Source organism: Athene noctua, chromosome 1 (genome assembly GCF_965140245.1).
Source record: "Athene noctua chromosome 1, bAthNoc1.hap1.1, whole genome shotgun sequence".
In the NCBI taxonomy this organism is placed as follows: Eukaryota; Metazoa; Chordata; class Aves; order Strigiformes; family Strigidae; genus Athene; species Athene noctua.
The window spans coordinates 260,560,323-260,583,692 of record NC_134037.1 but is presented as its reverse complement, the minus strand read 5'-3'; the positions used below and the strand labels follow the sequence as shown (position 1 = coordinate 260,583,692).

Genomic DNA, 23,370 nt, shown 5'->3' with positions numbered 1-23,370 from the left:
AAACCCCATTGCCCAATGCTTTTAAGAACAGGTGAGAGAAATGTGATAGAGAGGGTCTGGATGCAGTTGATCAGACCTTGGAGGGAGCAGATGGTTGAGGAGCTCTTTATCCTCCTCTTCAGGATTACTCAGCTGGAGAGTAAGGCAACAGACCCCATCTAATAACAAAAACAACCCCAAACAAACAAAAAGAAAAGTAAAGAAAAGAAAGAAAAAGTACTCTTTAACTGAAACCCATGAGAAACCCAGGAGCAGCCACTGGACTAGCTCTGCATCATACAGAAAAAGAAATTTGTCTCCTCTTCCATTCCCTTTTTTTCAGATTTGTACACAGTGCTGGTACTTCGTTTCTGACAGTATGCTGGCACTGACTTGGCGTGAGGAAGGGCTGCTTGAAAAGGTGATTTTTGCCCAAGTTTAATATTTAGTGTATAGTGACTAAGTGGGTGAGCTCATTGCAAGTCTCTCCAGCCCTTGGGTTTGGCGACATCATCACGTGAGCCTTTTCTTGCCCACTGGGCAGAGAGGGAGGTAGGAAGGCAGAAGAAAGCATCTGGCCCTCCACAGTGTCAGCCTATCAGTCATGAGATTATCCACGCATGGAGGACGGAGCAGCCTTGTCCTTTCCCTCCAAAATCTTGGCGATCGATCAGCCACTTGTGAAATGGAAAAGAAGAAAGGAAAGAAAAAAAAAAAGAAAAAAAAGAAAAGAAAGGGATGAATTCAGGACTGCATTGCAGGAGTCTGGCAGAGGCCAGTTAAAGCTTTTCCAAGCAGCTAGCAGAGCACAGCTTGGATCTAAACTGAATCTCCTTGCAAGAGCCAGAACTTAAGTGTTCTCAGTACCAAGCGCTTTGCTCCATGTTTGTGGCTGTCCTGTTTGCACTGAGATGGTATGGGGTTTGACTGTGCTTTCTGTACCATCATCTGCACATCTTCTAAACCAGTATGTGAGTCTTAAACTGAAAACATCACAGGCAGTATCTTTACCCCATCTGCTGAGACAGGACACAAGGGACATGATTTAGTCTTTAACTTGAGCAATAAAAACACTGTTATCACTAAAGGTGTGTTGTGTAACACCCTAAATTCTTTGTACCTCGGCATCAATTGTCCTATATATAAACCATAAGGGGAGACTCAGATCCCAAATGCTCACAAATTTATGGAAGATGGATATGAATTTAACACCTCTGACTTGGTGGTTTTAGCAACTGTGAGATTTATTTACATTGCTCTATTTACATTTTTTTTTTTTTTTTAAATGAGTTGCTCCTAAAATGGAGCCTGATTAACCGAAAAATAATGTCACAAATCTAGATGTGCTACACTGAAGTCCAAGGGGTGAGTTTGGTGTAATATAGGTGTGAGCGTGAAGGAAAGGTCAGCAGATTAGGGAAAAATGGAGAGCAAAAGCCAGGATGGGGGCAGAGAGCTTGTTCATTGCTATTTCCTTTAAGTGCTGAGTCAATGTCCCGTGAGTCGTGTGGTTTATCGTAACTGAATGACAGCACCGTGGTGAGACAGCACAAAACATGTATTTCATGCAAACCCTACTTATGTGCTCCAAAGAAAGCCTCAAAAACTTGTGGTTACTCAGTTTTAACAACCCCAAGCAGCAGCAGACACCCAGTTTGTTAAACTCTATTGCAGGACACCCAGCTGCCAGCACCATGACGAATGGTCATCCAGCTCTCTGCTGGGCAAACATGCAACCTCTGCCTGTGCAAAATGGGTTAGAACAGCGTGAAAAAAAGAGCATGAATGTGTATGACGGTGTCTGGACGTCTGTGCACACGTTTTTAAGTCAAAATGAGAAGTACAATATGCATAATTTACACAGTTACATTTTTACAGCTGTAGAAAGCTCACACTACAGAAGACAAGCCCACCAAGAGCAAGGACTTCCATTTCGGAGTTTGGGTCCTGAGAAGCAAGGCTCATTTTGGGCCAGAACAGCCCAGAATGGTGTGCTGGAGTTGGTTTAAGATGTCTGCACATGCAAATTAGACTTTTGGCACTTCCTTAGTCACCCCACATTAGTCTCTGTTAGGAGTAACCTGGACCATCTGTGTTTTCTGCACTTGCAGGAGCTGCTGCCCCCTCTGCCCAGGAGTGAGGCAGGGACCTTCCCAGCTCTCACTTTGGGAATGACAGCTCACCTATTTGCAGCTGCAAGGAGGTCATGCCTTACAAAAGGAAGAAATGCGAGAAGGCGACACAATCAGATTGTTCCCATTGCTCTTCTTGTTTTTAATTGGTGGCAGATGAAGTGTAAGACACTCATGTCCAGACAAAAAACTCCTTTTAGCACTGCGGTGGCAATGCAAAAGGAGGTGAAGGAAGCCAGTTAGCACGGACACACACAGCGTTTTCCTCTTGGCAAGCAGTTCTTTTTTATCTCTTTTGCTCAGGACTGGAGCATTTTCCCCCTTTCCCTTGATTTCAGATCACACTGCACATACCTGATATCATCTATCACATACCCACGGTGTCCCAGGATGCATCAGCTTGAAGGCTTGCACATCCCAGCTAATGTGCCTAATGAGTTAAATGAGCCAGTTCCTTCTACCTCTGCTTTCAGCCCTGTAAAGGCATTTATAGGGCACGTCAGCTTGGAGAGGAAGGCCAAGTGACTGGCTCTTATGTAGCTGCAGGTGTGCCCTGGTATTTGCGGTAAGATAAATCTCTCCTAGTCACCTCATTTTGCAGCTAAGCTGCCTAGGCTTGTTTCCACAGCCTCGGGATTTAAGGGTGGGCCAGTTTTCATCATCGCCTAAGACTTCTGTGTTCTCCAAATGCTCTGAAAGCACCAGAATTAAGGAAATACTGAAACATGGGAGTGCACAGAGCAGCCATGCCGAGCAATGTATTCATCACCTGCTAACACAGCTGCTGCCTCCCATACAAACCTGCTGCAAAGACTCAGCACTTACAATTACAGTGACAATTATTAGGCCAGCAAAGGAAGCTGTTGCCATCCATTCCCAATTGGAAATGTATTTAGCCAAGGTTCAATGCACAGAATTAAAATGGTATTTGGTGCTTATGAGGCCTAATTGTTAGCTTGTAAACATTCAGAGCTTTCATTTATCACATTACCATTGTGTAGAGACCTGGGCCTTGGGAATTAAGGAGAGCATCCTAAGTACCGTCTATTCAGAAATCAATTCCTTGCCTGAGTCTCTGGGTTTCCTCATTTCAGCTTTTTCACATTTCATCAGCCTTTTAAAACTACAAGTCAAATAGATCGGAAAAAATTCACTATAATAATATTGCATTTAGTGCCAAAGTGTCCTAATGTACTTTGCAAACTATATTTTGTGTGCGATTATACAGACATGCACCCGCTGCCTCCGAACGAGCTCGCTTCTTCACGATTTTTTAAACAACATTAAACACAACATTAAAAATAAATCTATAACAGACAAACCGATACTTCTCAAATATGTATGAAGGCAAGTCCTTTCCCTAATGACACAAGGCCAGGTTGCAGCCACTGTCTGCAGAATTTTCTGACTGCCTGAATGAGAAGAGGAAAATCTCTCTCTCTCGATTTTATGATACTTATAATTCCCTTGGTTCTCAACTAAACTCGGACATCAGGCATTCATTTCAGGCCAGGCCAATGGCTCAGAACATGACCTCACAACTTCGTGAGAGTACTGGAGAAGTACTATTTTATCATGGCACTTACCAGAGTTTCACTGTAACTTCTTCAGAGGAACAATGATGAGAACCTTATTAGTTTATCACGAAGAAATTGTGGAGCAAAGAAATCTCGCTAAAAGCAGAAGGGGAGTAAAAGCTAAAGCCGTTTCTCATATCCCAGCCTGCTGCAGGAGCAGAAAGAGACCCTCACTTGAACTACCCTAAACCAAGGGTGCCACCAAATCCCACAAAACTCCACGCATGACCTGAGATATCATGTTATTAATGCAGTAAGCTATCTTTTCTCTGAGTCAAGAGGTGGCTGCTCCTCTAAAGGTAATGTGTTATTTATCTCTGGTTTTGACTGAGAGAAAAAATTGCCGAGCCTTTATGCCAACTACAAGGCAGATTGTGTCTGGGGTAGATGCTGACCACGATGCCCAGTTCTGGTACCCCAGTTGCTCAGACCACAGCATTGGCTGGGGCACCAAACACTGCTGAGGCAGGACCTCTGCAGAGTCCTGGGGGTCACTGGGAAGCCATCCAACGTCCCCCTGCCTGCTCAGTCCAGCTGGCTCCTACCTTCTGCCCATTACAGTGTGTGAGGTTTGGCAGGGTTTGGTTCTCTGTGAAACAGTATCCTACATTATGGGTCAAAGCTCCCCTTACTGCCCATCTGAAGATCTGGCTCCACGAGACCCTTTGCCCTCCAGGAAGCTGTGAGCCACTTCTTGGGTAGTCCATGAAAAGGTTTTGAGTTTCTGGGCTTGGCTGCAGTGATGTGTAAGTATTTCATTCCGTATGGGAGGAGGTGACCTTTGAAACTAATTGGGCACACAAAGGACCTAAGCGAAAGAGCGTCATCTGGGCTAAATAATGCGTAGAAGGTTTGACTTTGGCTCAGGGGGAAATTGAATTAATGTACAGTGATACCATCTCAATGAGCTAATCAAGATAATTGCTGTATTCTTGATTTAAACAAATAACATTAATGAGAATTTCCGGATTCTGAAGCAGATAAACAGCAAGTGCTAAGAAACTTTGTAAAGGCTGGTAGCAATTTTTTCAGGTCAAGTGAAAAAGCAGCAACAACAAAGAAGCAAGTAGTTACACAGCATCCTTTGTCTTTGACTTAAGGAGTTGAACAAGAAGAAGCCATTCCCCTGGCAGAGTTTCCAGATCAACTTCCTTTGCTGCTGATTACCACTGTCACAGGTTCAACGGAAAGGCAAGTAAGTCTTTAATCCAGTTACTGGACAAGCTGAGCTGCATTGCATTAATTGACAGTGAATGTCAAGCCCTCTGCAGAGGCAGAGAAAGTCTACGTAATGCTAAAACCCTCAAAGAAGTCCCAGATAGGCCTTTGGGAACAGGCTAATTACTGCAGGGAGCTAAGTTTCACTCTCAAAGGAAAAGGCAACTGCACACCATTATATACTGAACCTTACTCAGTGCTAAACCCAATAAAGCAGGATTGTTACAGCAGGCTTTGGTGTAGGATGTGTGAAAGAAAGAGCTATAAGTGCTGTGAGCAAGTCTGCCACCGCCTGAAGACAGCACCTGTCTCCTTCTCCTCAGAAATGAAGAGCCGACGTGCCAGCCCAGCCTGAAGCGTGGGAGGACCTGGATTCCCTGGTGTGCTCTGGAGACAGACCCCCAGTACTGCGTCAACGTAGCCCACCTCCTTCTCTCCTCTCCAGAGTCGCATCAAGGCGCCCACGTGTCACAGCTCCTTGCAGCCTTTTGATAAAGGCTGAGAAATGCCCCAGTAAGAGCAACAACTGAAGGAGAACCAGAGATGCTGGACATGCACACATGTAGTGCTGCCACTCTTGCAGCACCAGTGCTTTTTTATGTTGGGTGTCTGGTTTATGGGCCTCTGCAGACAGTCAGGTAAAGGTAAATCTTCATGGGGCCACTGGTGCCGTGTAAACTTGCCAGCTGAATTTACGTTTAGTCTTAACTTTTTAAACAGTGGTGTCCAGCCTGGCCTAGCCCATAAACAACTATTATGTGCTGTGAGAAACGTGAAGCTTTTCCTCAGAGTCAGATTTGATGTCTTTACTTCCTTGGCCACAAGCAAAAGAGAAATAAGAGCTTTACCTTTCCCCTCAACCAGGACTGAAAACGACTCAGAGCACCTTCCAGCTTCTCATGATCGCAGGGTTGATCTAAAATCACTTAAACTTCCACAATGTAAATTTCCTGATGTTCTGATACAGAAACCAATAACCTGAAGGTATTGAATGCTGATTTGGTTTAAACCATCTTCTTCGGCTTCCTGGCTATCAAAGAACTCGGATTTCATCCTGCCATGCCTGCACTCATCCCTGCAGTTTGTGTTTGACTCATGCAGATCTGTCTGCTGAGAATATATCTTAAGAAAGGCAGCCAGAGTCATGATCTAAGATACCAAGAAATGGAGAATATACTGCTTCTCATGGTTGGTCTCTCTACCGGTTAGGTAATCTCAGCCTTAAAAAAAATCATGCCTTCCTGTCAACTTGAATGTGTCTAGCTTTGCTTTCCAGCCCCTTACCCTTCTCCAGCCCTTCTCTGCTAAATTAAGAGTTTTGTGCTGACATGCCGTGATCTAGACACTTCCCAGTCTTCTTCATGTTAAGATAAATAGATCAAGTCTCCTCAGTTATCCGGCATAAAGCACCTTCTCCCCACAGATAAATTTTTTGCTGCACAGCCTTCAATTTTCACTATCCTTCTTAAACTGCAAACATCAGAACTGACAGGATTAGTCTCATCAATGCTGTACCGGGATAAAATCAGCTTCCTACTACACACTACAAGTAGAGTGGGATGAGTAAGTATATTCATTTTGTTTGTCCATCCAGGCGACAAGTTAGACAGATTTGCCATGGAATTATGCTGAGGATCACCCTTGATGCTTTGCTCATTACAACCTCCGAGAGTCAATGCTCAGCCCAGTTCTTCAGACATTTACATCTGTACCCTGGCATTAGACTGTGTAAGAATGTATCTCATTTAAACAAAACCTACTTTATCAAGCAATCCAAGTATCATCTCACCGTTATTTTCGAACCTCATTTTAGCACTTCTGATTTTATATTTTCTCCCAGATTATGCATGCCAACCCTAGGTAGAATCAGTCTCTGCCAATTCACCCAAAACAGCCCCATTGGATGATTCCCTATTGCTGATTTTCTTATGAGAGCTATCACAGAGCAAGTTCTTGAGCCGTTTGGTATGTACTTTTCACAGCTTGGAAGAAGAGCAGATGATTTGCTTCCCAAGTCCCTAGTGGACAGGGTAGTGTAGGGTAGGGTAGGATAGGATAGGATAAGATAGGATAGGATAGGATAGGATAGGATAGGATAGGATAGGATAGGGATGAAGTGTGACAGTCTCCAAGCAAGGAAGATTTAGACTGAGCATATAAAAAAGCTTTCTAGCAATAAGAAGATAGGTAAATACATTGTTATCACTAGCAATATTTATGAATAACTTAGATGACTTTGATAGGATCCATCTGACCAAATTGTAGACATCTGCAGTGTAAACATCTGTATCTGAGCTAATCATTTTGGGCTACCTTTACGGAGGGAAACTTTCAGAATATGGCTCATCTCATCCTAAAGCAGATATCTGACATAACTCATAAGAAACTCACCTTGAAAGTGCCTGTTTCTCTCCATTGCCTATAAAGGGAGGCTGAGGTAACTAATTCAGATATAGACTTTTACCCTGTAGTTCTATAAAGTTGCATCAGAATCTGTCAGGAACAGTTAAATAGAGATAGCTGATCACAGGTTTGGATGAGATATCTCTAAAGACACATTCCCAATTCTATTTTCAGTGATGCTGTACTATCATATAGTGCTGACTTGCTCTAGTCAAGGTTTCCATAGTTTAACCACTGGAGAATACTGTCTTCCATTTAGCTCTAAAAAGCTTTCTTATGACTCTTCTGAAGTGCATAAAAGGACCAGAATTATGACTTTCACAAATGCTCTATTTTGTTGGATAGCAAGAAATAATGGATCACTGTTATAAATATATCCAGAGAGTGAGTTGGATTTTAGTTTCTGTCTCATTTTATCTTCTTTATATTTTCAGTCACACTTTTAAATAAAAGATTATGTTTGAGGTATAAATCTGACCATTATTAGCTGTAATGTTTAGTTTGCTTCACTGTCCAGGGCTACATCTGTTTTCAAGCACAGGAACTATTGGGTTCTTTGCAAAAAAGAAAATACCTCCTTGATTTAGCACAATGGTCCTGACAATATAGCGGGCTTCCACTCCTATAGAGAAAAGCACCCTATCTTTCCTCCCTAAAGCCTCCCTCAAGCAAATTCAATGTAAGAGATGGAAGGGCATTAACTTTGATTCACTGTGGAATATTGCTACAGTAATTGCAAGCAGAACATTGATGGAATGCAAATAACCTTTCAAAAGATTCATCACAGAGTTTCCATCAGTTCTTTTCAAGGCAGGAGCTGTAATAGCGAGTATTAAGCAAAGAAATTTGAAACTGGGCCTGGAACATTTTAAAGAAAGAACCAAAGCAACTGCATGTCTAACACACGAATATGTGGGTTTAGCCAGTTTCCTTTCCTGAGTCTCTCTTTTTTTTTTTTTTTTTTTTTTTTTTTACAGTTTTTTCCTTTGTAATCTTGGGAACTGTCTATTCTAGCCAAATTGGACTCTTACAATGGGTCTATTATTATGGTAGCCGAACAATTCCACGTAACCATTCAAACCATATGGGAAATTATGCACTAAAAGGAGCATTTCAAAGAGGCTAGACTTGAAAAATAAAAATAAAACTAAGGAAGAGGGAGGGGAAAAGGTTCTCAACAGAGGGATGAATTTGCAGGCCATCTTTCTAGATGTCCTTCATTCAGTTACTATCTTTTTTCTATTTGATATCAGAAGTGTGTTGTGCTCACGGTATTTATAAGCAGGGAATTGCTAACAGTAATACAAAAAAGAAGTACAAATCTTCAAGTCACTGCCATCTCTGGGTTTTTCAATGCATCCTGTCTTCTCCCTGCTCAAAATTTTTTCTGGGCTTGCCTTGAACAGTCTTGAGACAATTTTTACTGCTTAGTGAGGCCAATTACAACAATAGAACCCAAGCAGTCGATTAATTACAGAATTGTTTTCTAAGCAAGCTGTCATTAGTCATTGTCAGTTGTCATTCTACATCAGCCATTTCAAACAAGCTCAAAAAAGACACTGCAGCAGAGGAAGTAGGTGAAAAGCTGCGAAAAAGAGGATCTGATGGAACTTTCACACTTTCAAGGTTTTCAAAGCCAAGAAAAATTCTCTGACATGCAACCTAAATCCCCAGTCCCCACTACAGTTAAGGAGAACCAGGTGTCCAAATTACTTAGCTGATTTAGAAAAATTCAGCAGAAACTCAGTCTGACTCTTGACTTGGTAGAGGGAGCTTATTGAAACTCTAATGCACTTAATTCCAGTATTTGGTGTTTCTGTGAGATATAATATTCTCTGTTCTGGCCATTTTGTTTGGTCAATACTTCTGTCCAGGGAATTAAATTCTGTCAACCTTGCATGGTTCAGAGAACACAGAATGAAGTCAGCAGAACAATATTCATAATATACTTACTCATAAAACGTTGTCCAACCATTTTCATTGCTTTTAGTGGCAAGGAGACCGGAGTTGCCGTGGTATGTCATCATGGCCACTTCATGCCCCTGTGTTGTTACACTCTTGAGTGCGCTGTTGGTACCAATTGTCACCCAGTAGACTTGGCCATCAGGCACCACCAGCCAGAGGGGCATCCCTGTGGAATCTCTTCGGATATTGACTAAGTTGCCATTATTGTCAGTGATCAGGGTTATATCTCCATCTCCGGAATAAGTAAAATTGTAAAGATAATCACCAGTGGTAAGGCTCTGAGTATAAAGGTGTTTACCACTGGTGTCAAACAAGTAGAGTTCCTGGTCTATGGGTGAGGATAATTCATATAGATTTTGTGTGTTGAGGAATGGTTTGTTTTTCCGAATAAAGCGGATTCGGATATTTCCAAGATCAGCAACATACAGCTCCCCATCTGCACACACCGCAAGGGAGGACGGCGCGTTGAGTTTGGCATCCTTGGCGTAGCCATCATCCCCTGAGAAGCAGTCACAGTTAGCATCGTTCTTGCAGTCACAGCTGCTTGGTGCCCCGGCAACGAGAGAAATCTCTCCATTGGTGGTCACCTGCCTGATGCGGTTGATCTTTTTCTCATCAGTCTCAGCAATGTACAGGACCCCATTATGTGAGACGGCCAGGGCGGTAGCAGACTCCAGCGTGGCGTGGATTGCCACCTTGCTAAGGAGAAAGTGATCCATGCCCGGCACCTGGCAATGCATGGGCCTTCCCGCCACGATGCGCACTTGGTGGTTCTCAGATATCTGCAACACAACGTTATTGTCGAGGACGTAGAGTGAATTATCCATCGGATTGACTGCCAGATCTGTGGGCCATTCTAGACGAACCTTAACGGTAAAACAACAAAAGGAAATTATTACAGCAAAACCTTTTTTTCATTGCGTGATTGGTACAAATCAATTGCAGTGAGGATGTTTCAACATGGATTAAAGGGAGAAAGGGTAAAAGAAACACAACTAAGTATGACTGCTTGGTATGGTGACCATAGAGGACACAACCCTGGTGTGAGTGAGGGGGCTTAGCTGCTGGTCACATGAAGCAGACACACGTGAACACCCACACTGCACAGGGAGCAGGGTGATGGGCAGAGGCAGAACCTCCTCAGCTCTTACTCTAGACCACAGCTTCTCTCTGCTTCTCTACTGTGGTGTGAGGTGTCAGGGGCTGTGGGAAGGGGCATCAGTGCCCAGGGTAAATGTTTACTCCTAATATAGGAGTAAACAAGAAGATGCAGAGATTCCCCTTACCAAATAATCCTATACTTTTTGAATTGATGGAGCCTGGACCTGACAGCAGAGACCTGGGACTGAGAATTTTGTTGTGTGAAGTGCTATGAAACCAGTCAAACAATGATCCTTTTAGTAAAGGATTTTCCAGACAAGTGGCTGAGCTCCTCTGGGTAAATGACAAGGAGGGATAGACACAAAACTGGCAGCTGTGTCAGCATGTGCGTATGTCTAAGCTATATCCACCAATTTTCTGCCCGATGCTGCAAAAATGCAGAATAGCAATTCACAAGAAATCCAGGCAATTTCAATCCACGGAATAAAATACTTGTGTCTTTAGAGTGGTTTTCCCTTTTTTTTTTTTAGCATAATGGAAGAATGGGTTCAGGTAATAGTGACACGTCACAGTTCTACACTCATAATCCATATGCACAAATAAACTGAAAAAGGGACTGGTAACACCACAAGTGAGCGAGCACTAGAAGGTCTATATTTCTAGCTCTACTTCTGCAATACACTGTCCTTTCAAGTTTCTTTTAGCTGCCAAATCTAAGAAATATTTGCTAAATATATTTTTTTTTATTTTATTAAGAGTTGTCAGGTGTGCATTTTTAAAAATTATTTCACTTCAGGTTTATGTACGGAAAAAAAAAGTCAACATTTTGCTGATGGGAACCAATTAATGCTTAAATGTTTTCCAAATGGTGCATCCTCCCCATAGTAGAGGTGTAAAGCATGATTGAAAACGAACAACTGTGAAAAATGCTCTTGGGCACCTCCAGCCAGGTTTTTAAATAGATTTTTCAACTAGTTAGAAAGCATAGCTATTCTAGTCGTATGCTTCCCTTTCAGTCAGCCAAGCAACTCTAGGTCAGAGCAGATGGACTTGATATCTAGTGGTTAACGGAGAAGCTGGACACTTTGTGCCATCCTCCCTGCACCCGTGTGTTTTTTCTCTGTAGCCAACAGCAGGATGTGCTGTCATGCAGAGCTCTGGGATCTGGGCACACTCAAGGCTGTGCAGTTCCAGGATCTCCCCATTTCTTTGTTTCAAACCTTCCTCTCCCATCATCCATCTCAGCTGCTGCTTCTTCTCATTCATTTGAGGTGACCAGGTTTGGGGTGGTATTTTGCACCTGTAAAGTGGCAACCTTATTGGAAGGAGAAGGTGTTGATGCCAGCTGGCTCAAGTCCAGCAAACAATCTCTCATTGTGATTTTATTTAAAACCAAGAACAAGAAGAGACCGGGTAAGAACTAGAAGCACACAGGGGATTCCTATTTCTAAAGCCTGTAGTTGAATGTCTCTGCCACAGCCCTGCTTTACTTTTGGTGCTTCTATTCATGTTTAAATCCTTTTTCCTTTCCTTTTTTTTTTTTTTTTTTTTTTTCTTTCTTTCTTTCTTTTAAAGAGAATCAGATGCAACATATTTAGTTCATTGTGCCTTCTAATGGCTGGGCTTGTGAAGCTCATTTTCATGGCTAAGCAGTGTGCTGAGCTCTGTCTACTCTGGTTCTCTCTCTTTTTGCAAAATCTCCTTCCTTTTCTCAGCTCCTGGCCTATTTTAACCCTTCCTGTAGTAAAACATTATAGCCTGTGGTTTCCTCTTTAATAATGCATGCCTCCATCCCTTCCAGTGGTCTTTAAGCTCTGCAGCCTTGAGTTAGCATCAAGAGCGGAGTTTATTCTGAACTGACAAGGGAGTTTTCAATTTCTTAAAAAGCATTCCTTGTCAACACTGGCAGCTGAATATTTCATGTCCTCATGTCCCAGGGAGCCTCAGGGACCTGACAGAAAAGACCCTTCTAGCCACTGTAAATGATGAAAAGCTACTTCCCAAGGTGGGTTTTCTTTGCTTGGTTTGGGATTTTTTTGTCGTGTTTTGGTTTTTGTTTTTTTTTTTTTTTTTTTCCTCTGTGTGTGTGTTTTTTTTTAAATTAAAGCTGTCTTTGGTGTTTCTGTCCAAACCAGTACTGGTTAATCTGTCCATCACATTACAGGTTAATCTAAAAATGGCTCCTGTCATTTTATGAAGGGAAAGAAAGAGTCTTCAACTGATACATTTTAGCTCATCTCAGAAGTGTTTAATTATGACATCAGTATACATACAAGCCACATAACCTGTGAGAAAATGATTTTTAAAGCCTGAATCCACAATGGCCTTGTGGTAACTGCCTCTGAAATTCAGATAAAGAAAAAACAGCCTGTAAGATGAGAAACATACTACAAGATGGCCTTTAACCAGCAAAATTTGCTTCTATAGAAGGCATGAGAGCTTTTAAACTCATAATTTCAGCTTGTTCATAAATTGAAGACAGTGGGAACCAGTTGCAAAGAAGCAAGAATGATCTTTTCAAATTAGAGTGAAAAACAAGAAGAACAGATTCCATATGGGAGCACGGAAATTATCTAGGTAGTTACAAAAAGGAAACCCCATTGACATCTATTGTGGCTGAATAACAGTACTTAGCCCTCCAGCTATGATCTATATTTTCATAGGAGAGGGCAACATTCCTGTAGCCAGGCAAACAACAAGTGGCACAAAGGTTTCAAAGGACACTATCTCTAAACTGGCACAATTTGACAGGTTGGCCAGTGCCCCACAAAATTGAGTGCTGAGCTGTAACAGATTTTTCTTCTGCACATCCAGAAGTAAGGCAATCATCAAACTGAGATTTCTTCTTCTCCCCCACTTTTTTTTTTTTTTTTTTTTTTTTTTTGTCTCTCCACCTTTAGGCAGCTGGACTTAAAAGCCCAGCATGATGGTAGCTGCAACCAATTTGCAATCTGATGAAATTCAACATTCTTGTTTTCCTGCTGTTGCTAATTTTGGCACCACAGCCTCCAATCAGTATTTCCTAGATGTTAATTTGATTCAGGTCTAAAACTGCACTGGGCCAAATTAGCATGGGGGAAGCAAAGAGAAAAACCCATGGTTAGCTAAGTTGTTATAACAGAGCATAGCATATAGCCCTACTAAAATGAGGAAGGCTGCCTGGTCTTTTTAGTTTAAAGCAACTAGTTTCTAGAGAAATGAGCCTAATGAAACCTGGCTTCCTACGAATCTGTGTCTCCCAGCTGACTGAGAGTTCCGAAAGAAGTCTTTTCTGTGGTTGGGACATCTTTAAAATCTCTCTCCCCATAGATCTCTGAATTAGGTCAGTTAGGTCCTTCCTTCAGTCTTTATAGGCTCTTTCTTTTTGACCCAGTCATTTTCATACCGCAAAATACATAGAGATGTAATTTTCCTTGAGCCCTTCCCTCTTTGTCAGACCTGGGGAGGCACACAGACATGCAGATAGGCTGAAGGCATAGGCTTCTATTCTATAAAAGCCCAACCAAAACATTGTCTTACCTGAGAAATGTCCATGACAGAATCACAGCTGAGAGGGCGAGCAGATGTCAAGTCATTGGAACCCAACACCGTTGAGATGATTCCATTCTGATCAATCCGCCTGATCATAGTCCCATCTACAAAGTAAATCAGCCCAAACTTGTCCACGGTGATGCCTGAGGAGGAAATAAGAAAGACAGTCAGAAAATAATGGCAAACTGACAGTTATGAGATTAATAGAAGACAGTCTCTGGTTTGACACTCATGAAAGAGTAAGACTGCTGGTTTCGTTGGGAGCAATATATTTTATGGCATTCAGAAAGGACAGTATGAGAGTTGGATATGTGGGAGACCTGGTTATCAGGAGCTTTGGCCTGGCACCATTCCACCGACAGCACTTCCAACTGACATATTTTATTGGGTTTGTGTGGCAAGATTTTGGTAGCAGGGAGGCTACAGGGGTGGCTCCTGTGAGAAGCTGACAGAAGCTTCCCCCATGTCCAACAGAGCCAATGCCAGCCGGCTCCAAGATGGACCCACCACTGGCCAAGGCTGAGCCCATCAGTGACGGTGGTAGCGCCTCTGGGATAATGTATTTAACAAGGGGGGGAAAAAAACCCCAGCAACTTCAGCCAGAGAGAAGAGTGAGAATATGTGAGAGGAACAACCCTGCAGCCCCCCAGGCCAGTGCAGGAGGAGGGGCAGGAGGTGCTCCAGGCCCAGAGCAGAGGTTCCCCTGCAGGCCGTGGGGCAGCCCATGGGGAGGCAGCTGTGCCCGGCACCCATGGAGCTCCACGGGGGAGCAGAGACCCACCTGCAGCCCGGGGAGGAGCCCACGCTGCAGCAGGGGATGCCCGAGGGAGGCTGTGACCCCGTGGGGAGCCCACGCTGGAGCAGGCTCCTGGCAGGACCTGTGGCCCCGTGGAGAGAGGAGCCCACGCTGGAGCAGGTTTGCTGGCAGGACTGGTGACCCCGTGGGGGACCCACGCTGGAGCAGCCTGTGCCTGAAGGGCTGCACCCCCGAGAGGGACCCACGCTGGGGCAGTTCATGGAGAGCTGCAGCCCCCGGGAAGGACTCACATTGGAGAAGTTCATGGAGGACTGTCTGCTGTGGGAGGGACCCCACGCTGGAGCAGGGGAAGAGTGTGAGGAGTCCTCCCCTGAGGAGGAAGGAGTGTCAGAAGATGACAACTGACCACAGCCCCCATCCCTTGTCCCCCTGCACTGTTGGCAGGAAGAAGGTAGAGAAAATTGGGAGTAGAGTTAAGCCCAAGAAGAAGGGGTGGGGGAAAGGTGGGTTTAAAGATTTGCTTTTATTTTTCATTATCGTACTCTGATTTGATTTACAATACATTAAATTAATTTTTTTCCCCAAGTCCAGCTTGTTTTGCCTGTGATGGTAATTATGAGGGATCTCCCTGTCCTTATCTCGACCCATGAGCCTTTTGTTACATTTTCTCTGCCCTGTCCAGCTGAGGAGGGGAGTGATAAGAGTGGCTTTGGTGGGCACCTGGCATCCAGCCAGGGTCAACCCACCACACACATGATGCAATTTAGAAACTCCTGTTTGCTTCTGGAAAAGGGCATGGCATTCAGTGGACTGCTGAAAGGGAAAGGTTTTCTCAAAACACGTCTTGCATGTTCAGCAACACGGCGTTACGGCTCGTGGTATGAGCATGAAACCATGCACATGGAAATGTTACACTGATGAATCTTTCAGAAATGTTGATGAAAAAGGCTGCAAAAGATCCACCAGAACAATCAAATTCCAGGTGGATAAATGTGGAAGGGCTTTTCCTAGGATAATCCTACTAATCTATAGAGTATTTCACCTGTTTCTGAACTCTGCCAGGTGATTTATTTCATCATCCAAACCTCCTTTGTAGACATACTCCTGTCAGTGGATTTGAGGTCTGCCGACAACAGTTACAGACTGCTGATTCTCGTTTCCTCACCTGCAGATGTGTGCCATTTTACTTCCCCCTAAGCATCATTTCTCAAGTATTTGTTATGTTAGCACAACCTCCTTTAATCCTCTTTATCCCAAGTTAGCTATACTCTGCATCTTCCATCAGAGGATTTCATGGTACTTTACACTTACTAATTAGACCTCATAGCAGACTGTGAGTGTGATCATCCTAATTTTACGTATCGGGAAAATAACAGATAAAGCAATTTTCACAAGGTCACAGAGAAAGTCCATGACTAAGGCAGGAAGAAGAAGTTAAGGGCCCCATTCACCTCTCTTTTATGCTAGTATAAATTAAAAATAACTCCACGGATACTAATAGAGTCATCCATCTCATCTACCCTACGGTGGCAGAATGCCGCTCAGCATAATATTTGAGTGTCTTAAAGACACTAAAAGAATGTAAAGAAACAGTAAAAGAATGTAGAAGCCTGTAACACCTTTTTTTAATGCAAGTGAAAATTCGGCTTGGAATATATGAATATATGAATATCAGGATCTTCTTGTTCGGTTTCTTTTGCTAGCAGGGTAGCAATCACTTGGCAAAAAGCAGAAACCTGCATTGTGCATCCAAGCAAGTACCTGGAGCTTTTCCAATCAGTTGAGAGAAATACCTACTTCGAGGATGTGATCATATCACCCTAAAGCAGATACTGTAAGAGATTATATGAATCCTTCTAGAAACACCTTTTCCTCCCCATTGACTATAGGTGACTACAGAAAATATCTCCAAAGGAAACATTTGTACTGTAGACAGATAAAGTCGGTGAGATGAATCCTCACTATCATGTTTTTTTGGCTGTCATCATGGTGACAGAAATGATGGAAAATCTGTTTCAGATAGGAAGCTTTGAGAATGTTTCTGAGAAGAAATCAGATCTTGTGTTTCTCCAAAATGCTGTTTTACAGCCAGATCCCCTTGTTTGAAACATTTACCCTCAGTCTTCATCCACTGTGAGCTATGCTGTGAAGTACAGATGCAGAAATTCTCAGATCAAAAATTTTAGACTTTCTGTGGCAGGGACTAATCCCCCGATTGCTTTGGCAATTAGAAACGTGGCCTTCAGCCAACACTGTAATTGTTGCATAGGTTGGAAGCCACAAAGGTGGATGATATGTGGAAAAACGTATCATATCTGGTCATACTGAACTCCACAGAAGATAATCTAGCCTGGAAGGAATGGCAAGAAAGGGATAAGGACTAAGTCATTGCTGAAGAGAAAGAACAAACACTGTTCAGCTGAGGTAAAGGAAGGGATGCAGACAGGGTTGCAACCTGTTGATTTGAAGTCAATTATGAGTCAGGGAACTGATGGCTCAGATCACTGAGTTGAATGGCAGCTGTGTATTTTTTCTGGGAGGTGAAAACAGCATTTTCCTTAATTCTTCGCAGCATCTCCTTGTCTGAAGGGCATCATTTTGACCTGGATTGGGTACCTGACCATCAGAGATGTGAGGTTTCAGAACAGCCTCTAGGGGAGTAAGGAAAAAAAAAATGACTTGCTGCGTTTAAGATGAAGTTCATTAATTTTGGAGGGGATTATATGACAGGATTGCCGAGATAATGGATGACAGGAATAAATGACCCAAAAGATTGCTTCTAGCCCTACATTCCAATCTCTGTGTTTAATTCATGCCAAGATAGGACTGATCTTTGCAGGATCTTGAAAGAAGTGCCTCCAAGAGGAGCAGCAGGTACCTGTGGCATATCTTAATGCCATTCATCCTCGCTCTACAATATAAACACATCAGTTGTGCCTTAGCACTTTCTCAAAAGCTTGCAGAAGGATCTGGCAGTATAAGCATCGATATCTCAGTGGCACCCATGGCTCTCGGGAAGTTGTCTCTACCTGCTGTGAGATCTGTCAGCATTGTGCCCCATTCGGTGCCCTGTTCAATGAGTGCCCCAGGGTACTGGCACATGTCACCTGTCACTGGCATCTGCCGTTGAAGGTTACGGCTCCTCTAATTATTTTGCCCACCGAACGGCAAGTTCTTAAATATGTGTTGGTGTTTGCTTGACAAACAGGTTGTCTTTAAGCTCTTTAAGCAATACAGTAGATGTGCTTTTTTGGAAGAGGCATGATAGAATGTTTAGTTGATCTTAATTGGCTTTTGTCAAACATAAGACACTCTTATCCATTCCTAGGTTCACAATGAGTATTTTTCAGGGCACCTGTCCATTACTCTGTGTGACAGGCCAAAAGCCAGTGAAGGGTGGCAGGCTGGATAATGTGATTTTAAATGAGGCAGAATTTTCTCTCTTAGCTAGTTCCATATGTATTGGATTGGACTTATCAGCAGTGTGTGCTGACAGTCGCTCACGGTGTTCAATGCTGAGGTCTGATGGCTGGTCTGATTAACCAGTTACAGTAATAATAACCTGTACGTACTTCGGCTCTCAAGCCAGTTCTGATCAGTTGATAGAGCACAACTTTATTTTGCATTCCAGCTTAGACAAAAAGCTTGCACACCCGAGTAAGTTAAAGTGGGATGGCAAAGTTACCACTTATCATGCTGCTCCAGGGCAATGGCATGTGCATGTGTTCTTATCACAGAGCACTTTTCTGCTTATCCCTCTTTCACGGAGGCTAAGCAATCTCAATTGCCTTGCATTTCCTATGATGTTCTGCAGGGTAACAGAGTTTTCTGTCTGTCAAAGCCCTAAATTCCCATTTGCACATGCTCCTCACACGGCAACTGCTCCAATCCCTTCCTGACTTTAGCTGATTTTCTTAGAATCAAATCTAATTATGGAGAGGAGCCCTTCTCTCCTACAGACAAGTGTCTTTGGATGGATGAATTCTGCAGAGAGGGAAAGAAGCATCTCACGGTTTCTTTGCAGCAGATTGTAGAGGTTAGATTGGACCTTTCTGTATTTCCTTTCTGATAATGGCACATTTCCAGTGCTGGGAGCTGGCTCTTCCAAATGGGCACAGAGATGGGTAATTCACATGTTATGGATGTAAAGCCAAAGGCCTTGGCTTGCTTTGGCAGAAGGCTCCTCTCATGTTTCCATAGGAACATAAGGGAATTAAAGATTTTCAGCATACAGCTCGAAGTTCAATCTCACAGTTAGTGAGAGAAAACATCTGCTGCCACTACCCAGGTAGCGCTGCAGATCCAAACTTTAAGCTCTGAGATATGAAATACATACATTATGAAATCATGCTGTCTCCTCTTGGATTGTTGGAGATCCCGTAGGAAACAAGGGCTTGTAGCACCACGTGCATCACACCAGTGAGTTTTGCTGATAGAAAGTTGTGATGAGATGACATTTGCTTGAAATGTCAGGACCTCGTAGCGTGAGGAGGTGACACCACATTACGCTGCAAATAGCTACTGGGACACGGTGGGTTTGTTCTAGAAGATGAACCGCTAAAAGTGATTGCACTGCACATGTAGCTCTACTTAGGAAAAAAAAAAAAAAAAAAAAAAAGGAGGGAAAAGACTCTTTTAAGTAAAAAAGTAGGTGCTAAAGGAATCCAAATTTGGAGCTTTTTTGTCTGGCTGGATGCTGAATGACTGAGTGATAAAATGGCAGATGAAAATCAATGTCAATAAGTACAGAGAAATTCACAGGGGAAGGAGTAAGCCTAACTACCCATATGCAATGACAAGCTGTAAAATAGCTCACAGGAAAAAGATTTCAGAATTCCTGTGAAAAGTTTTCTGCAGAGATCAGCTTTGTGCTTGGCAGTGGTCAAGGAGGGGGTTAGAAGACAGGAATGATTAGAAAAGGCACAGAGAGAACAGAAAACAATGATCTGACTTCAAAACCACCACACTTTTCCATGATGTGGCTAAAAAAAAAAAAAAAAAGTGAAATTATTAGCACACAATGTCTGGAAAAAAAATATCCCACAAGTGTTCAGGGAAGTTTCTAGACAAATTGGTGGTGGCATATAAGCACAGATCCAGGTGCAACCTCTTCAGAAAGTTCCCTGAATGTCTATGACTAGAATGTGGAGTGTTAGCAGGGAAAGTCCGCTCCGTCATTGCCATTCTCCCTACGTGTCTTTTCTGGCCACAGTAAGAAACAAGATATCTCATTCAGTCAGCTTCTGGTCTTCCCCGAAACAGCCCTTACATTATTTGACAATAAAAATGTTAACAGATTGTGGAGGGTCGAGTTTCTTCTTTTAATTCTGTCGAACTCATGAACATTTAGTGAACAACTGAGATTTTGTTTACACATTCAGCAGGACACAGTGAAGGAAGCAATCTGTCCCCAAATTAATTACTTCATTTTGCATTGTTTTCGTGGTGCTAAATGAATGAGATGCCCCCCCTGTCCCCCGTCCACCCCATCCCTTCTGAAACCTTCTTCCTATTGTGTCAGACTTGTCACTGCAATCTCTCTTAATTGCAGACTCCTTGGTAATTTCTCTGCCACAACATTTTCCCGAGGAGAACCACTGGTGAGTAGTCAGATGAAAACAAATGCTCTGACAAGCTGGAGTTTTAATTTTTCTTTAGATTGCTTGTAGAAGAGGATCATTATTAGCAGATGATAATTAGAAAGTGGTAACACTTTAATTTGTGAGGATATATTGAAATTCATTAGCATCTGAAAGCTTTGCTGTGCTCTGTGGCAAATGAATTGGAAGCATCAGACCGGTTCCTAATAGCTATGATAAATACCCTGACCAAACAATTGCCACCAGTTCTGCATCTGTTGATCTACCTGTCCTGTATTTGTACAGCCTACCTTTATCAGAGAAGCCAAAGACAGGGGAAGGGTGAAATTCCTGGGGTAGGTTTTATCCCTCCTAATGTCTCGTCTAAGCTGATCATCTAAAGGGAGTTCTCTCTCCTTCAAGAGAGAGACAAGGACCTTTATCCAGAAGGTACATCAGAGAAACAGGACAAGGTATAACGGTTTTGAGCTGAAAGAGGGTAGGTTTAGATTGGATATAAGGAGGTATTTTTTGTGACAGCAGTGGTGAGGCCCTGGCACAGGCTGCCCAGAGAAGCTGTGGCTGCCCCCTCCCTGGAAGGGTTCAAGGCCAGGTTGGACGGGGCTTTGGGCAACCTGGGCTAGTGGAAGGTGGCCCTGCCCATGGCAGGGGGGTGGAACTGGATGAGCTTTGAAGGTCCCTTCCAACCCAAACCATTCTGTGATTCTATGATTTTATGAAATTATCCCATCTGAACTCATGGGAGGTGAGGTAGGAACTAGAAGAAGTGATCAAAACTGTGGGGAAAAGGCTGCTGCTCAGGAAGTGGAGAACCATACTGAAGGCTGTTATCTGGGGTGGGGACTTCATCCTTCAGGCTATCATCTCCAGGAGAAGATCAACCCTCCCAGAACATGGTTCATCCTACCTTGGACACGTGCACTGGCCACCTTCAGGGTACTAGTTTCTTTCCAATGAGAGCCAAAAAATCTACTTAGAGCAGATGCTTGACTAGTCCAAGAGGCTAAAGGTAGATGCAAAAATATATGCTATCACCTCATGATTGACTCTTCAGTCTTTATGAACCGCTGTTATTCATCTGGCAGGAGTGTATTCCCCTGTATTTTCCGGTAAACTGCAAATATCAGCTAATTAAAACATCATGAAAGTGGAGACAAGACCTTGTTTCCTTAGAATTTTTGAACAGTGCAAATTGGTCCTTAAAATACACAAAGGATTTGCATGAAGGAATTACCTTCGGTCAAAAAAAAAAAGCTTTGTCCTTAAAAAGTAGAGCCCCATGAAGAATGGTGATTCTTGAAAAACTGACCTTTCTAAGTCCTTCCCTGGCCAGCTGATATCTCTATAGCTACAGAATCGTTTTCTAATTTCCTCTGACCATACACTTATGAGTGTTTATTCCCCTGCCAAGACAGGGAAGCAGAGGGTAACCTGAGGACTACCGGTTACTTGTATAAGAAATCATCTTTACTTGAACTATTATGAAATACGGTCACATGAAGGAAGAGCATTTGCTGGATTTTTCTGCTAGGGTGAACCACTGTGAAGGTATAAACAATGCTGACATTACATTGTCAGTGTGAGTTTTCCCCGTTAATCATTTATCGAGGTGAATGGGAAATGAGTCACACCTGCCAAAGCTATTGTCTCAGCAGACTTTGCAAACTCAGGCTAGAACCAGATCAGGGAACACTGTTTACAAAGTTTTTGCTGGCAGTGTGGGCTTTTTGGATTATTATTTTCTTGTTGCCATTTTGCTTCATGTCATTTCCTCTTTCACCCTCAATTTACTTCTATTTTGTGAAATTTCAGAGCTGTGAGGAATGAATGCATGCATTTTGCCGTTATATGATTGAGGTGGAAGAGCAGCCTCCCGAGAGCTTGAATTGCCAACAAGAAGGATTTCAGTGCTGAAAGCTTTGAACTCCAGAGCTCTGTTTCCCATAGCAAAGCAGAAACATAAGTCATCTAAACCTTGCAACATCCACCCATGTAGGGAAATGAATAATATTCCTCTTATCTTGTACAAGGGAGAATGGATGTCCAACAAAAGTTGTGGAGAGCTTTTTTTGCACTGGTTGAACATCAAAGTGGTGCAGAAAATTGGATTACAGATTTCTGGATTCCCTGATCTCATGACTCATCTGCTGGACTGCCTGAAATCTCTCTGCCCAAGTCACTTAATTTTCTTTTCACTCAGCCCTCTCATTTCAGTGAGACAATTTCTACACTGCAATCTGACCACGGGTAGCTGTTCCCTTTCTCTACCTATGCCTCTGGCAATACTTTATCCCAGTATAATGGTTACCTCATGGGACTCTGGAGTGCTTGGAAACCATGCTGGGCCCTTTGAATATTATGAGGGTGGCAGTTTGGCTTTCAGTGTTTTTTGGCAAAAAACCAGGTCCCCCAAAGTATATTTTTCTGCATCCTGCCAGGAAACAACTAGCCAGCACATAACAGAAAACATCACAAGAGCTGACACGAAAGGTCACTAAATCAGTTTGGGTTTCTTGGATTCAGTAATAATAATGTCATCTCTACGTCAAGAAAAATAACTTCCTGAGAAGTCTAGCCAGGAATAGAAACAACAGCTCAGCTGTCTTCATCTTGCCTGCTCTTTGTGAAATAACTTGTTAAAGGATCCCCAGGTTTGGCTGAGGGGTTGCTTTGCAAGGAGGTTGGGATAGGCTTGGAAATTGCCGTGGTGAGGAAGAAGGGAGCTACCACTCTCAGAGTGAAGGAAAAAGGGAACCTGCAGCACATTGATGTCGAAGCCATGAACTTATAAATAACTCCTTGCAAACCTAACAACTGGGCAAGAATGATTAACAGTGAAAACTCACACTGACAATGTGCTGTCAGCATTGTCACATTTCTAAAAGCATTGCTGCATGGGCTTCCTTCTCGCCCCTCTTCACAAACACTGCAGAAGTTGTGTATACCAACAGTATCTTCCACCTCATCTCTACACCCTCCGTGTGGTTTTTTGTGGACAGCTGGGAGGAGCGACATCCTCCATATGCAGAGCTTGTTACCTTGAGACTGCCAGACTGAAGTCTTGGCTACACACGGGACTGCATATGTTTGGCTAAACCTGTTTTGAA

General features: G+C 43.0%; 1 protein-coding gene across 4 annotated transcripts in view; it reads right to left on the bottom strand.

Annotated features, from left to right (window-relative positions):
- The window catches only part of TENM4 (teneurin transmembrane protein 4), a 601,586-nt gene that overhangs the window by 35,145 nt on the left and 543,071 nt on the right, over positions 1-23,370 (bottom strand). For all 4 annotated transcript variants that reach the window (XM_074918363.1, XM_074918372.1, XM_074918381.1 and 1 more), the window contains 2 exons: positions 13,895-14,049; positions 9,263-10,140 (listed from right to left, as the gene is read on the bottom strand). In XM_074918363.1, the coding sequence (XP_074774464.1) occupies positions 9,263-10,140; positions 13,895-14,049 (1,033 nt within the window). The remainder of the gene's footprint in view (positions 1-9,262; positions 10,141-13,894; positions 14,050-23,370) is intronic.